Source organism: Ostrinia nubilalis, chromosome 21 (assembly GCF_963855985.1).
Source record: "Ostrinia nubilalis chromosome 21, ilOstNubi1.1, whole genome shotgun sequence".
Lineage (NCBI taxonomy): Eukaryota > Metazoa > Arthropoda > Insecta > Lepidoptera > Crambidae > Ostrinia > Ostrinia nubilalis.
Window position 1 is genome coordinate 8,081,149 of NC_087108.1, and position 12,850 is coordinate 8,093,998.

The 12,850-nt window shown below is 37.2% G+C and overlaps 3 protein-coding genes across 3 annotated transcripts in view; 2 read left to right on the forward strand and 1 right to left on the reverse strand.

The window, feature by feature from the left end:
• The window catches only part of LOC135082278 (serine/threonine-protein kinase Tao), a 32,529-nt gene extending 28,073 nt beyond the window's left edge, over positions 1–4,456 (forward strand). The window contains exon 21 of the mRNA XM_063977055.1: positions 330–4,456. Coding sequence (XP_063833125.1) covers positions 330–453 — 124 coding nt within the window. The 3' untranslated portion in view covers positions 454–4,456. The remainder of the gene's footprint in view (positions 1–329) is intronic.
• A 488-nt stretch (positions 4,457–4,944) lies between these two features.
• Positions 4,945–10,594, reverse strand: LOC135082279 (protein NipSnap). Its single transcript, XM_063977056.1, has 6 exons — positions 10,416–10,594; positions 10,153–10,335; positions 9,390–9,558; positions 8,597–8,730; positions 7,933–8,066; positions 4,945–7,265 (listed from the first exon to the last, which is right to left on the reverse strand). The coding sequence occupies exons 1-6, from the start codon at positions 10,469–10,471 to the stop codon at positions 7,117–7,119; spliced, it is 825 nt and encodes a 274-aa protein (XP_063833126.1). The 5' UTR covers positions 10,472–10,594; the 3' UTR covers positions 4,945–7,116.
• A 283-nt stretch (positions 10,595–10,877) lies between these two features.
• The window catches only part of LOC135082280 (rabankyrin-5), a 47,228-nt gene continuing 45,255 nt past the window's right edge, over positions 10,878–12,850 (forward strand). Inside the window, exons 1-5 of the mRNA XM_063977058.1 lie at positions 10,878–10,993; positions 11,098–11,403; positions 11,604–11,784; positions 12,065–12,165; positions 12,678–12,814. Of these exons, the coding sequence (XP_063833128.1) occupies positions 10,990–10,993; positions 11,098–11,403; positions 11,604–11,784; positions 12,065–12,165; positions 12,678–12,814 (729 nt within the window). The 5' untranslated portion in view covers positions 10,878–10,989. The remainder of the gene's footprint in view (positions 10,994–11,097; positions 11,404–11,603; positions 11,785–12,064; positions 12,166–12,677; positions 12,815–12,850) is intronic.

The following is a 12,850-nucleotide window of genomic DNA, read 5'->3' on the forward strand; positions in this document are numbered from 1 at the left end:
CCCGACGATTTTTGTCAATGAAACAGAACCACGAGTTATTGACACATACTACACTGCTCTGAACTGAACTGACTTGTGTTCCGTACACAAAAGAGTCAAAAAGAAATGTTTTGTATAACCAATCAGATTTCATTCTCCAATAATGAATGAAATCAAATTGGTTATTAAAAATATTTCCACTCCGCTCCGCCTTGGTGGAAACCGGTCCTAAGGTTGTTGCTTGGGTAAAAATCCGTAGTCATTGCAGTTGTTTTGTGACTACTATTTCACTATTAAAAAAAATATTTTAATCAATGGATTACATTTTATAATGCTTGTGTTTATTCCAGCGCGATGGCGATAGCGGAAGGCAGCCGGGAGGGCTACGGCGAGGAGGAGCAGTCACTCTCGGGCTCCATGCTGTCCCTGGCGCACTCCAACTCGTCGGCGTCGTTCCCCGCCGGCTCGCTCTAGTCGCGCCGCGCCGCTGTTGCCAAACCGCCCGTGTCGCTGCCCAGGTTGACCCTCTCCCTTTTCCCGGTCTCGTATAGCCCCCCCGCTAGGTAGAAACTGGATCTAGGGCTAGGAAGCACGCCGCGATAAGCTTTGTCGCGCCATTTTATCGATTTTACGCGATAAACCCATACGTTTGTCGTCGAAAATAAGTACGCCGCGATTATAGCGCCATTTTATCGATTTTACGCGATAAAAACGTTTGTCGTCTAAGATCGATAAGATTTTATCACGGCGCGCATCCTAGTCCGGCTGGGCTGCTCCGAAACGATGTTTATGAAGTTTCGGGTCTATCTGCCACTGTCTCTGACACTGCGAACTACAGACTGTTTGTCGACCGATAGTGATCGGGCTGTTAATGAGTATGAATTTGTATGAAAGTGCGCATGCGATACAGATTAATTGGTATCGGTCGATTCCTCTTATACAAATTGGAAACTGATCAAACTATAGGCCAACTAAACGCATGTAGTTTGCAGGGTGTCATAAACTGACATCTCGCTTTCCGTGAGATTGATGGCTACTTCGAAATTTCGGACGGTTTTCGGAGTTATCCCGCAGCGCCCGCTTCGGACGATATCACTCGGGCGTGTGACGTGACTTCACAATAGCCATATTAGGCCTATGATCCACGTTTTCAATTTTATAACCTCGTCGGCCTAAAAGTGCGCCGGTTGCTTTTTATTTTACCTAGGGCGATGCAATTTTATTTTATTTTCGGCCATTATTTTTTGGTCATATGAGTACCTCTGCGCACACGTCACGAGTTGATAACCAAACGAAGCTTGTCATTGTTCATGTTAACATTAGTCGCAATAGATATCCGCGACACTTGGCCCGCCCGCAGTGTCATGCTCTCTAAGCCGCTTCCGACGTCGGGGCCTTTGGCAACAGCACCAACTATTCCACAAAACCATTGTAATTACTGAGACTGTATCTGCCCTCCCGCGGACGAGCGATCCCTGGGCTTTAACGTGGCATTATCCGTGTGCTTGAAGCCAAATTTAATTTGTAATTAACGTATTTTATGTTGTCTTCCAAACGAAAGTGCGTCAGTATTTAGTAGTCGACGGTGGTTCGGGAGGGCGTTTCCTATTCTATTACACTATTAAGTTTATTGCACTCCGTAAATATTAACAATGACGCGCGGTAGACTACGGTATGGCCCTTCGCTTTGATCACTATCCGAAGATATTACACTTGACTAAATCGGTGATCAAAACGAAGCTATCGTCTCCACTGCGTGGTCCATCAGTGTGTTTCTGGTTTTTGTACATTTCATCCGACCATCTTATTCACTTCACATGAGGTTGCATATCGAAGAAAATATAAAATACTCCATTTATACAGTATTCCCTTGATTAATTTTATTTACTTGTAGAATATACATACACATTTGATATGTGTGCCTACGAATGGATCGCAAGGTCGCACCAGAAACATACTGCTGTCGAAATAAAGTATATTGTATGATGTTAACAAAGAGGTTATTCGCGAGTTTGTGTGCCGATAGCATGATGTTTTAATGATAATGCAATCACGTGAGAATGAAACGCTTCTTTTATTAGTAATTTTACTCACAACACGTCTCTCGTTCTGTTGATTCTGGCAACGCATAAAGACAAATCTAAAAGATATTTTGTCTAATTAATTAAAGTAATAATAATAAAAATTGTTGTTTTGCTCGTAATGAATGAATAAACTATCCTAGATTCGATGGAATCATGTCTGATTGAACGATCTCTTAGACATAAGGAATTTTATTTCGCTTATTTTAGTATAAAATATATAAAACAAACAAAAAAACTTAGCACATTAGGCCGTCCATCTATAACGCATTCAAACTCAGCAGAAGCAACAGAACAGAGGACCGTAGAAGGCATGTTTAATAAAAAAAATATAAAGTCTAGTATTCTTAATCTACTCTTGTATAATATGTAGTTTTATGATAAGTTTCTATAGTGGTTTTAGCAAATTTTTCGTCTTGATACTCCACCAGAACAAGATTGAGAAATGAGGCGTATACCGAGTGTACGTCAGACGTAACACAAACGTTAGCTGCCGCGCGAGCCCCGCCGCCGCCCCGACGCAAATTATTATTATTTTAATATTAGATAGTCAAAATTTTTAACATTCATATCATTAGTTTTTACTTTAGGAACGATTTATCAAGAGTGATTATTGTAAGTTGAATTTTTTTAAGTCTCGGACTGATCGTACTCGTTTATTGGCCTATTACGTTTATCTGTTGATGTTAAATTTTATCGTACCGACGACGCAACAATGATCGATATATTTACGTTACGTTGTTAGATTGTAATTTGTAGCGCGCTTCACTAAACGAATTCTAACAAACGTGCAGGTGCTGTCGTAACTTACTGCCGAAACGTCTTTTGTAAATATGTATAACTATATTATTAGCTTACATACAAATTGCCTTACGACGGCGAGACGCGCGGGGCTCTGCATTTTGTATATAATGAACAATAATATAATAACTATACATAATTTGTTACATTTTATAAGGTGCAAATTCGATTCGTGTACATTTGAAATGCGATGCAACGGGCCTCGGTGCTGAGGTCGATATGTGCTATTTTGTCATTATTTAGTTCACCAATACGCTATTGTATTCCGAACTAAGCAACCAGTCATGTCTGTAGATGATTATATTATTTAATTTAACGTTGATTGTAGTCATAAAATCCAAATTTAGTTAATTCTATAATTGAAAAGTAATTTTTTACTTTAATATTTTTTCCTATCTAATATCACATTGCTTGTAAGCATCACATGATGTGATCGTACTGTATTATTTTGAGTCTGTTAGCTTTGTATATTACGTATTTATACATTTCATGTCTTGACACCTAAGCGAAATAGGTATAAAAATGAATTTGGAAAAAATTGGCCTGAATTTGCTGTTTTCACAAAAAGGGCAAACGAAACAGTGCCATCAACATCACTATTATTTTTTATAATTAATGGATGGCGCTGTAATTTGAAATTGTTACTGATGTAGCAAGTACTTTTCACTATTATTCCTCCTGAACTGACCAAATAAATGACAATAATCTCTAGACACAGCCTATCTCGACTCGTCATCATGTCACTGTAAATACATTTTAGGCCAGTGTGTAGGAGCGGAGCGATGATCATAGGGTTGAGTTTATGAGTGTTAAAAAATCGTATAAGTAGCCAAATTGTAGTATAAAATTTATCTTTAAAAGCTTTGGCTTCCATTAATTTTATTTCATAATAACGACAATTTTATTCATCTATATTTTAGCTTAATTTTTGCCTTTATTTTTATAAAAATAAGCAATTTGCCAACGTCACAAGAACAAACGTTATTTATTCTATGTCCATCGCTACGCTCTACGTTCATAAAAAATCTGGAACCGAAGCACTAAGGAATTGAATTGTGAGCTGTAACTTCGCTTGCGTGCAATAGATGGTCGGTACTTAAGGTAGGCGCCGTAGTGTCGCTGGTAGCCTCGGCCCGCGGGCGCGAGTTAGTGCTTAGGCGCACATGTCCTTGTTCTAATCTCCCACCACTTAGCTGTTCTAGAGTTAGTTATCAGGTTACACCCTTGGACGACCCGCCAGATTTTTTATTATTACATACAATATAGAAGTACCAAACTGTAGCTAGCTCACGTATTATGTAAATTGTAATTAAATAATTTTTATATTTTACCATTGTATAGACGTTTATTATCACTGATAGGTAGTTAGCGACATTGAGAGGTGACAAGGTGCGCGCGGCCGCCGCCCGTTTATATAGTTTGCGATTGTTTGCGGCTCGCTCAGTGCACCGTTGTTGTTTTCTTTTATTTTATTTTTTGTTATATATTTAAATAACACAATGGTAGTTTTAATAATTATTATCATTAATTATTATATTGTAATATAATCTTATTAATGAAAAAAATCAAACCGAAATAAATAGAAAAGAAATCAATCTGTATTTTAATTTTCTATCCTCTGATTGACATCTGCGATTATACGAAAGTTAAGAAAAACAAAAGACACGTCTGCTACACTACACATCACTATCTTCACGTCATACGTAGATCTCTATGAAGAGCGACACGATAACATCTTATCGATAGACGGTAAGCCCTACATCTGTTGTAAAAAACCAATATACCTAATACCACGATAAGATATTATCCTGCCTTTCAGCCTGCAGGTATCTTCCTAGTGCTCTTCTATCAAAGTTCTATCATAGGCATTATAAGACATCAGAGCCCCGATTACGGTAACTTTTAACGTTTCCAATCCAGACACGCTTCTCGAGATTCTGCGATACGATTGGTCGTTCAACAGCGTACGTCAGCTGTTTTGACCAATCGTATTGCAGAATCAGAAACGCGTCTGGATTGGAAACGTTAAAAGTTACCGTAATCGGGGCTCAGAATTAGGAACACGTTTTGAATGAAACAACAATTCAACTGTTTAAAAAAGTCTACTTCAACTATTTTTTTACAATTAAAATAAGACAAAAAAATGTTGCACAAACAACTTCATAAAGTAACTTTAGGTGTAAATAAAGAAATCCTTATAATGTATAAGTTGATCTTATAGATATTTTTACATGAATAATAACGATTTCATTACTTTTATAAATGCTATAAAAATTATAGGGTTAAATACACTGGTCGCGACTATGTAGATATTCTACGACACACATCTTCAATACAAAAATAAGATAAGAATGATGACAACAAAAAGTAAACGTCATAGATTGTGCACAATTTGTTTTTAGTTGCGCGTTCTAAACATTTTCTGTAGGCGAGTTTGCATCATCCAATATGTTATCTATCGCAAATATACCTATAGCGATGCTGTATACAATTTCGCACAACGAGGATAGGAAACTATTATTAAAGTATCAAGAATACACTTTAGTTTGCTAAATTTCAATAATGTAAACATAGAAAGTAGCCATAATTTATTCGCTACCTTAACACATTCAAGATTGTGCTGCTATCATATTATCAAATAAACAACGATCTTATCGTTTCGTAGGTATTATCGATATCGAGAGTTCTGTTCAATTCCCCGACTAGAAATGCCGACATAATTGCTCCAACATTATTTAGATTTGCTTGAAAAAGCATGAATACTAATATAACATTATGTATTCAAACAGCATTGTCAACAATAAAATACAAAAAAATACATCGACCTTAATATGCATGCCTTATGAATAATTTTGCATAAATTTAAATGTTTTGATTCAAGTTTCTTTGATTTTTATTATCAAATGTGATCTATCAAGACTTCTAAATACATATTAATTTTTACCTCTCACAAATGTTTCAATTAATTTCTTCAGAGGATCTACCCACGCGATTTCATATGCGAAAACTTACACATAACATATGTGATATTTTACGCTAGACATAAATGTGCAAAGGCAAGACATTTATTGAAGACAACCCTAGAATCAAAAAGTTAAGCCTTACTTAAATTTAAACGTAGGACTTATTACATTGATCTTCAAATAGGTTTTAAATGCACATCACACAGCATCGGAAATTGGTGTCAAAGACAGTCATTATTTATCCTTTGTTTGTATTAATTTGCCCTTCTTGTCGGGAAATCATGACGTGCAAAACTAACATGTGAAACTATTGGTGTGCATTATTGTATAGTAAAACCAAAATGTTAAATTAATCTCTCATCACTTCGATTTGATCTATCTTTTGATATCCCCATAGTAAAATGGAACAGTAAAACGTCTTTTCGAATAGCACTCAAACAATTAGTGTGCGTAGGGTGTCGACATCCGACAATAAGAACGGATTTTAGGGGGGTAAAACAGGGTCCACGCGTAGTCGCGGGCAGCTGCAAATACAAATATTTGTATCTTATTTATCACCGAGGAGAGAATATCTGCCCCATGATTGGAACAAGAGTCAACTGTCGTTGTTACAGTCACGCACTACACGCTACACACTGATAATATCTTCATAATATTATGCTCTAATGCCCACTCTTTAGGAGTAAGGTCACTACAACTCACCAGAGAACCATCCATCGCCCACAAAAGGTCTGATAATACGAAGCAAGATGGGAAATGGCACAGTAAGTCACCAGTGAGTTAAACTGCCCAGATCAGGGTCAGCAAAGTATGGCTTTTTTGATAATTAAATATTCACTCACCCTGAAACAATGCAGTAATGATATAATGCCGACCATAAAACGTAGCGAAGCAAAGAGTGCAAACATGTAATAACATTTCCAAACATTACGCTGCACAATAATAAAATATGGTCAACTACTTTTAGACAAAGAATGAAACGCCTTAGAAGCTAGCTAAAGTCGTTGAAGACTTGCCAAGAAGATTCAGTGATACAATAGACGTCTCAGTCACAACTTCAACTCACCAAAGTCACAGATCTTCAGTGTGCAAGTCTGCCTAGATCAAAAATAAGCAAAGCATGACCCATAAAGTGCATTTAGAATAATAATAAACTTATTTAAACATGTCCCGAGTTCAAGATGTTGAAATCAGAGGCTTTATTTGTGCTTAATATTGAATTGAGTTGGAAAATTAATGTTTTACTGTTCCCTTCTACTATGGCATCCTTAGTTATGTTCTTATGTTCGTGTTTACTGTGTGGGTGAGAATTCGGTGGGCTCCAGGATGCGGCAGTGCATTTCCCTGATGAGCGGCACGGTGTAGGCCACGCACTCGTCCCAGCCAGGGTTGCGCCACGTGCTTTCGCGCGTCTCGCGGCGCGCCTGCAGGTCCTTGTAGCCTGGATATAATTAACAGAAATAACTCATACTGCCTGTGGTAAGAAAATTGAGACTTGACCTGGAAGTCGTGCAGCCCTTTATTAATCGATAATAATAAGACTATTTTTAAAATCGATAATATTAAGCGACAAACGTTCGTCATGGCGCTCATCCTAGGTTCAGGCGCGGATCCACCGTTGTGGGCACTGTGGGCATGCCCACAACCCTAATTTACTTGTTTTAATTATGATCTATTAATAAGATCGATAGTTATGTATGTATGTCCGGGCATGTAGTGATCCAACTCTCACTTTGCTAATTTTTAGTGGCTGTGCCCACAACCTTTTTTGAGGGCTGGATCCGCGCCTGCCTAGGTTTACTGATGATGATATCCAAGATGAAACATGCTTTATGCTTTGGAAAGCCGTTGGTCCGATCGAGACAGACTGACGCCTTTTTCGACTATTAAGATGTGTTATAAATATCGCAGAGGTGTTTGATTTGATTCTTGATTTTTTTTTTAATTTGAAATTGTAGCTAAGTGCGAGCATGTTATGCTCAGTGACATCGAAAATGAAGCAAATAAAAATATGTTGAATAGTTTTGTGGCGGAAGGTGCATCAATTATTTTGAGTAGCAATTATTATGATTAGGACTGAAAAGATAATACAAAGATCAGCAACTTACACCAAATATGATGTACGTTATACAGGCGTCCGATCTGCGAGAAGTACCCGGCGAAGGCCTCGTTCTGCGAGCGGCGGTACGTCAGCCCGCGCGCCCAGTTGTTGCCCCACTCGATCATCGTGCCCGGCTTGAGACTGCGGAGACAACAATAATGTTACCGCAATGAGAATTTGATAAATTTTGAGGGACAATCTATGACCTTTGTTATGAATGGCACCCAAAACTTAACCAACTGGACGACACTCAAATCTCTAGATGGAATTTTAACCAATCACAGGACTAGAACTAATCTATGCTCGAGTTTTGAGTTTTTCGTCGTTGATTGATACGGGCCTCAATTCATCAACTGAAGCATAGATGTAAGCTTGTCATCAGGGCGTCAGGGCCTTCATTTAACTATTGGGGCCCTTGGGTACCCTCTTCTTAAACTAAAAAAGCAGCAAAAGAAACAATTACAAGTACAAATGTTAGGTTCCAAGCACCCTTCCATTACCGTACCCTGGGCAAGTGCCTTTCCAGCGGGAAAAAGGATCTACAGGTAATCCTATAATCAAACCAATTTTTAACTAAATGCAGCCAACTATAGACTTGAATCAATATTTGAGTGTTAACCAATTATTGAGTCAAGTGTTATGGTATATGGTCTATATCCTCAATAGCATACCTGTAGGATCGTATCTCGTAGATGTTGTTGGGCGTCCGCGGCTCGCCGTTGGGCCAGAAGCTGAAGGCGAGCAGGTATTGCAGATGCCGCGACCGCACGAAGTTGCCGCGTTCCTTTTCTAACGCTCTGTATTCCTGGTATATCACATGTTTTCGTGTTACAATCAAGAGAATATTTATTTATTAAAAAATTACATGCACATAAATCACAGGTACATACGAGTAAAGCGAATTTAATGCCAAGTGATAAAACAAAATATTGTTGTATTCTTTTAGATTGTCATCTGTTATGGTGTGCTAAATTTAAAAAAATCACAATCACCTCATTATTACAGATTACATTCATTACAAGTGGTGAAGATCACAAGATATAGTTCCAAAATACTGAACTGTCCTATCCCTGACATTGACATTGGGGCGCCACGGTCAATACCGGATCGCTGGTTCCAATTTTTGCCATGTTGGAAACCATACAGTTGAACGACGATGGTAACGCCCCCCTGTCATTGAGTTTGGTGGGACAGTTCAGCGTGGGTCATCTATAACCACTATTTTATTAAAATTATTTAAATTTTTTTTTTCTGGGTTAGAGGAGTCATTTACCTAAGGTAAATACATATTTGGCATAATTTTGTACATATTATTATACCAAACATTTTTAATTTTTACCTATTTTGAAGAACATTATCACATTCAGGTCTGATAAAAATTTAAAACTTTTTCACCTTAAATTTATACTTGCAGATTTCAAAGAGTCTAAAAATAGGTGTACAATATTTTTCTACACCACTTACAGGGCTCTCTTTGAACAGAATCTTTGCTTTATCAATCTTCTCAAATCCTCCAACATAGCGCCATAGGTGCAGGGCCTGGTCCATATCTCCAACGGACACCGTCCATGATCCCACGAGCTCACACCCCAGTTCAGCTTTCTGTGAGTGGACAAACTCCACTGAGGTTTTGCTGTTAAAAAAAGGCCAAATACAGTAAGTTATGGCAGAATCTATTTCTTGCACGGCCTTAGTTTCTCTACTTGACCTGTGATTGACTGGCAGAGAATGCCACCTGGCATTAAGTCTGCCACTGCACTGTATTATGTGCAAAAAGTATATAAAATAAATAATTAATTTTTAAATTACATAAGCTGCTGCTTCAAATGATTCTACTATGCTTAATGATCTGACTGTTTATCATTAGAAGTTGTTAAATAATTTAGCAGATTTTTAACAATGTAACTTGAACTAGTATTGTCGATGATACTGAATAAACATTTTTTCTTTCTTTCTTTCTTTCTTTCTAATTTACTATTAATTAATTTAGTAATGTAAACATACATCTTAGTACATTCTGTAAGGAAACATATTCATTACTATGAGGTATTAGAAAGGTCATAGTTCTGAAGATAACAACAGCACAGAGTAAACAATCGCTAGTTGCCGCTCAACTAATGATTGTGTCAACTGTGGTCTATTTACAGATTGTTGCATAACGGCCAATAAGTTCGCCGGTCCGCTGCCGGCATAAATTATATAAGGTTCAATATACAAACGAACTTACTAGTTTTTCAAGTATTTATCTACTGAGTCGGGCCTTATGTTATGCGTATGAAGCGCATAAATTATCTCCTTGTCGCTAAGCATACGGCTGTGGGATTCCTTGGTAGGCTCTATCCTTCGCACCAACAGCTTTGAAAACCATCCATCATCAGCGTTGAGTTGGGCACTTGTTGTGCTGATCAACCTACAAAAATAACTTTCACTGCAGATTCCAAATTTAAAACCAACACTTTGCAAAACAACATTTACGAAAATGTAAGAAACCTTGCATTCTTCGGTATATGACTGCTTAAACTAAATGCTCTAGTTACGGAATTCATGTTCACTGTTTAACTAAACAATAATGACGATCTTGTAATGTATTTTCTGATAAATTCAGAATTCTGTACTTGTTATCAATTTGACAAAATCACTTGAAGGTTATCTTGGAAATAGATTTATGACAGGTAGCGGCATCTATAAATATTGACCGGAACTATTTTTTATGCGTCTCAATTGACAATTTCTACAATTACGTAAAACGGAACAAACTTTAAATGAATTTTATACTTTTAAGTAAATACTCTCCATTTTATATGCGTTAAAATATGTAAATCATAGTTTTTAGGCACATTTTTATAATTGATCCATTATCAGTGAATAATGAATATAATAAAATATTAACCTAAAGCTTGGAATAATGAGAAACGGAACGATAAATGACAGACAATTTTGACATTTGTTTGTTCAGAAAGTGTCAAAGCAATTTACCGATAAATGTTCTTTTTTATTCAATAAAAACAGTATAAATCGTTCAAGGTGCCTTTTTTCTGGATATAACAGCTAAAAAAACATCGTCATGGGTGAGTAGCTATCATAAAGATCGAGAGTGTATTGGTGGTCATTTGTTTATAATAGTGGGCGGTGTTGTCAGTACCGTAGTGTTGTGAAATGTCGTTTTGTGCAGCTTCGAGCGAGGTGACGAAGCTTCAGCAGCATCTGACGCTGCTGAAGGAGGAGTACAGCAAGTTGCAGAGCCACTGCGCCGAGGTGGAGCGCAAGTACACTCTTGTGGCAGCGTCGGCGGGGGACCTGAGCGAAACCAGTTTCGTGGCTCGGCTTCTCATGACTGTAGCCACCCTGTATGGCAGAGATACGTACTCGGACATCACCATCAAACTGCAAAGCAAGTCTATGCCTGGCCACAAATTTGTATTGAATGCGCGGTCTGATGATTGGAATGAAGAAGCACTTAAAAACCTTGAAGAATTGGGTAATTAATTTTCTTTCCATTACTCATTAATTAATTCTTAATGAAATAAGTACTTATTGTATGTAACTTGTATGAGTAATGAATGTTATCTCTTAATTGACATCTAAATTATTATGTCATCCATAGCTTATTACTTGTAAGAACTCCTTAGGGACTTCCTGTTATCTACTGTGTAATAATACTTTTGTTCCAAATTACAGACTGGTCCAACCTACCCGATGACATCGGGGCAGCTCTGCTCAAGTGGCTGTACACAGACGTGGTTGACCTTTCCCGAGGGGAAACGTTTGCGTTGCAGCTTATGAAGTCCGCTGCTGGCTTCAAACTACACGGACTGGTTGGGAAGTGTGAACAGGCACTCATAGCTACTGTTGGTGTTAGGTAAATATAAAAAAGCAACTTACAACAAGGATGGAATAATGTAGAGTAATGATTAATTAAAATGTTGTATTCTTTGCGTTTGATCACTTTCATCTTTCATTAGTCAGACAGGAAGAGGAAATTATTGTTTTTGTAAAGAAATTCTATTGACAATTGATTTCCTATTCTCTATTACATACAAATTAGTTTACTTCCCGTATATTTAATTTTATGCTGAATAATGTAGTTAATAAATTAATGTCATTATGGACTCTTAAAAGTTTTGTATCTTCATTTTTAGGTCCTGTGTTAAATTCTACTCAGCAGCTGATGAGATTGGGGCTTCGGCACTCAAAGAGCACTGTTCTGGACTGATATCTGCTCACTGGGATGATCTCACAGGTATTGCCTTGGCTTTAACATTGAAACTATTTAGTAGATCAATGCTAATAAAACATAAATAAATACTATCTTATCTATATCTGTATCCCTTTTCTTTCTTATTAGGTGAATGAGACACAACAAACTGATACATTTATTTTTGATTTATAATTTTGTTTGTATAATTTCTTAATCTTATTAATAGACATACATCATTGCCAATAGTTAATATGAAAATAATGTACTGTTTATTACTGATATCATACATTTTAATATGAAGTTCTTACAATGACTGTTATTCAATCCTATATTTTACTTTCGTTTAAGTGAAAATTTTTATCCAACTGCCAATACCCCTGTCCGTCCACTATAGTTTTATTTTTGAGTCTCACATAAATAATTCACTAAAATAAAACACAGTCTAATAGTAAATTATGAATATTTAAATGAATCTTTAAAATATGGAATCATGTTGTGTATTTAGAACTCCACTTTTAAAACGAGATCATAATCGTGTCTTAAATTTGTTAAAGGTGACGACTTCGCGCACATGTCTTCGGCGCTCCTGTACCGAATGCTGAAGAGCAAGACTGCCCAGCCTTTGCACGGCGCCGTGCGGCTCATGCGGGAAGACGTCGTCTTCCTCTGCCTCGTCGAGAACCACGCGAATGTGAGTATTATTACCTATATTAATAAGGTTTATAAT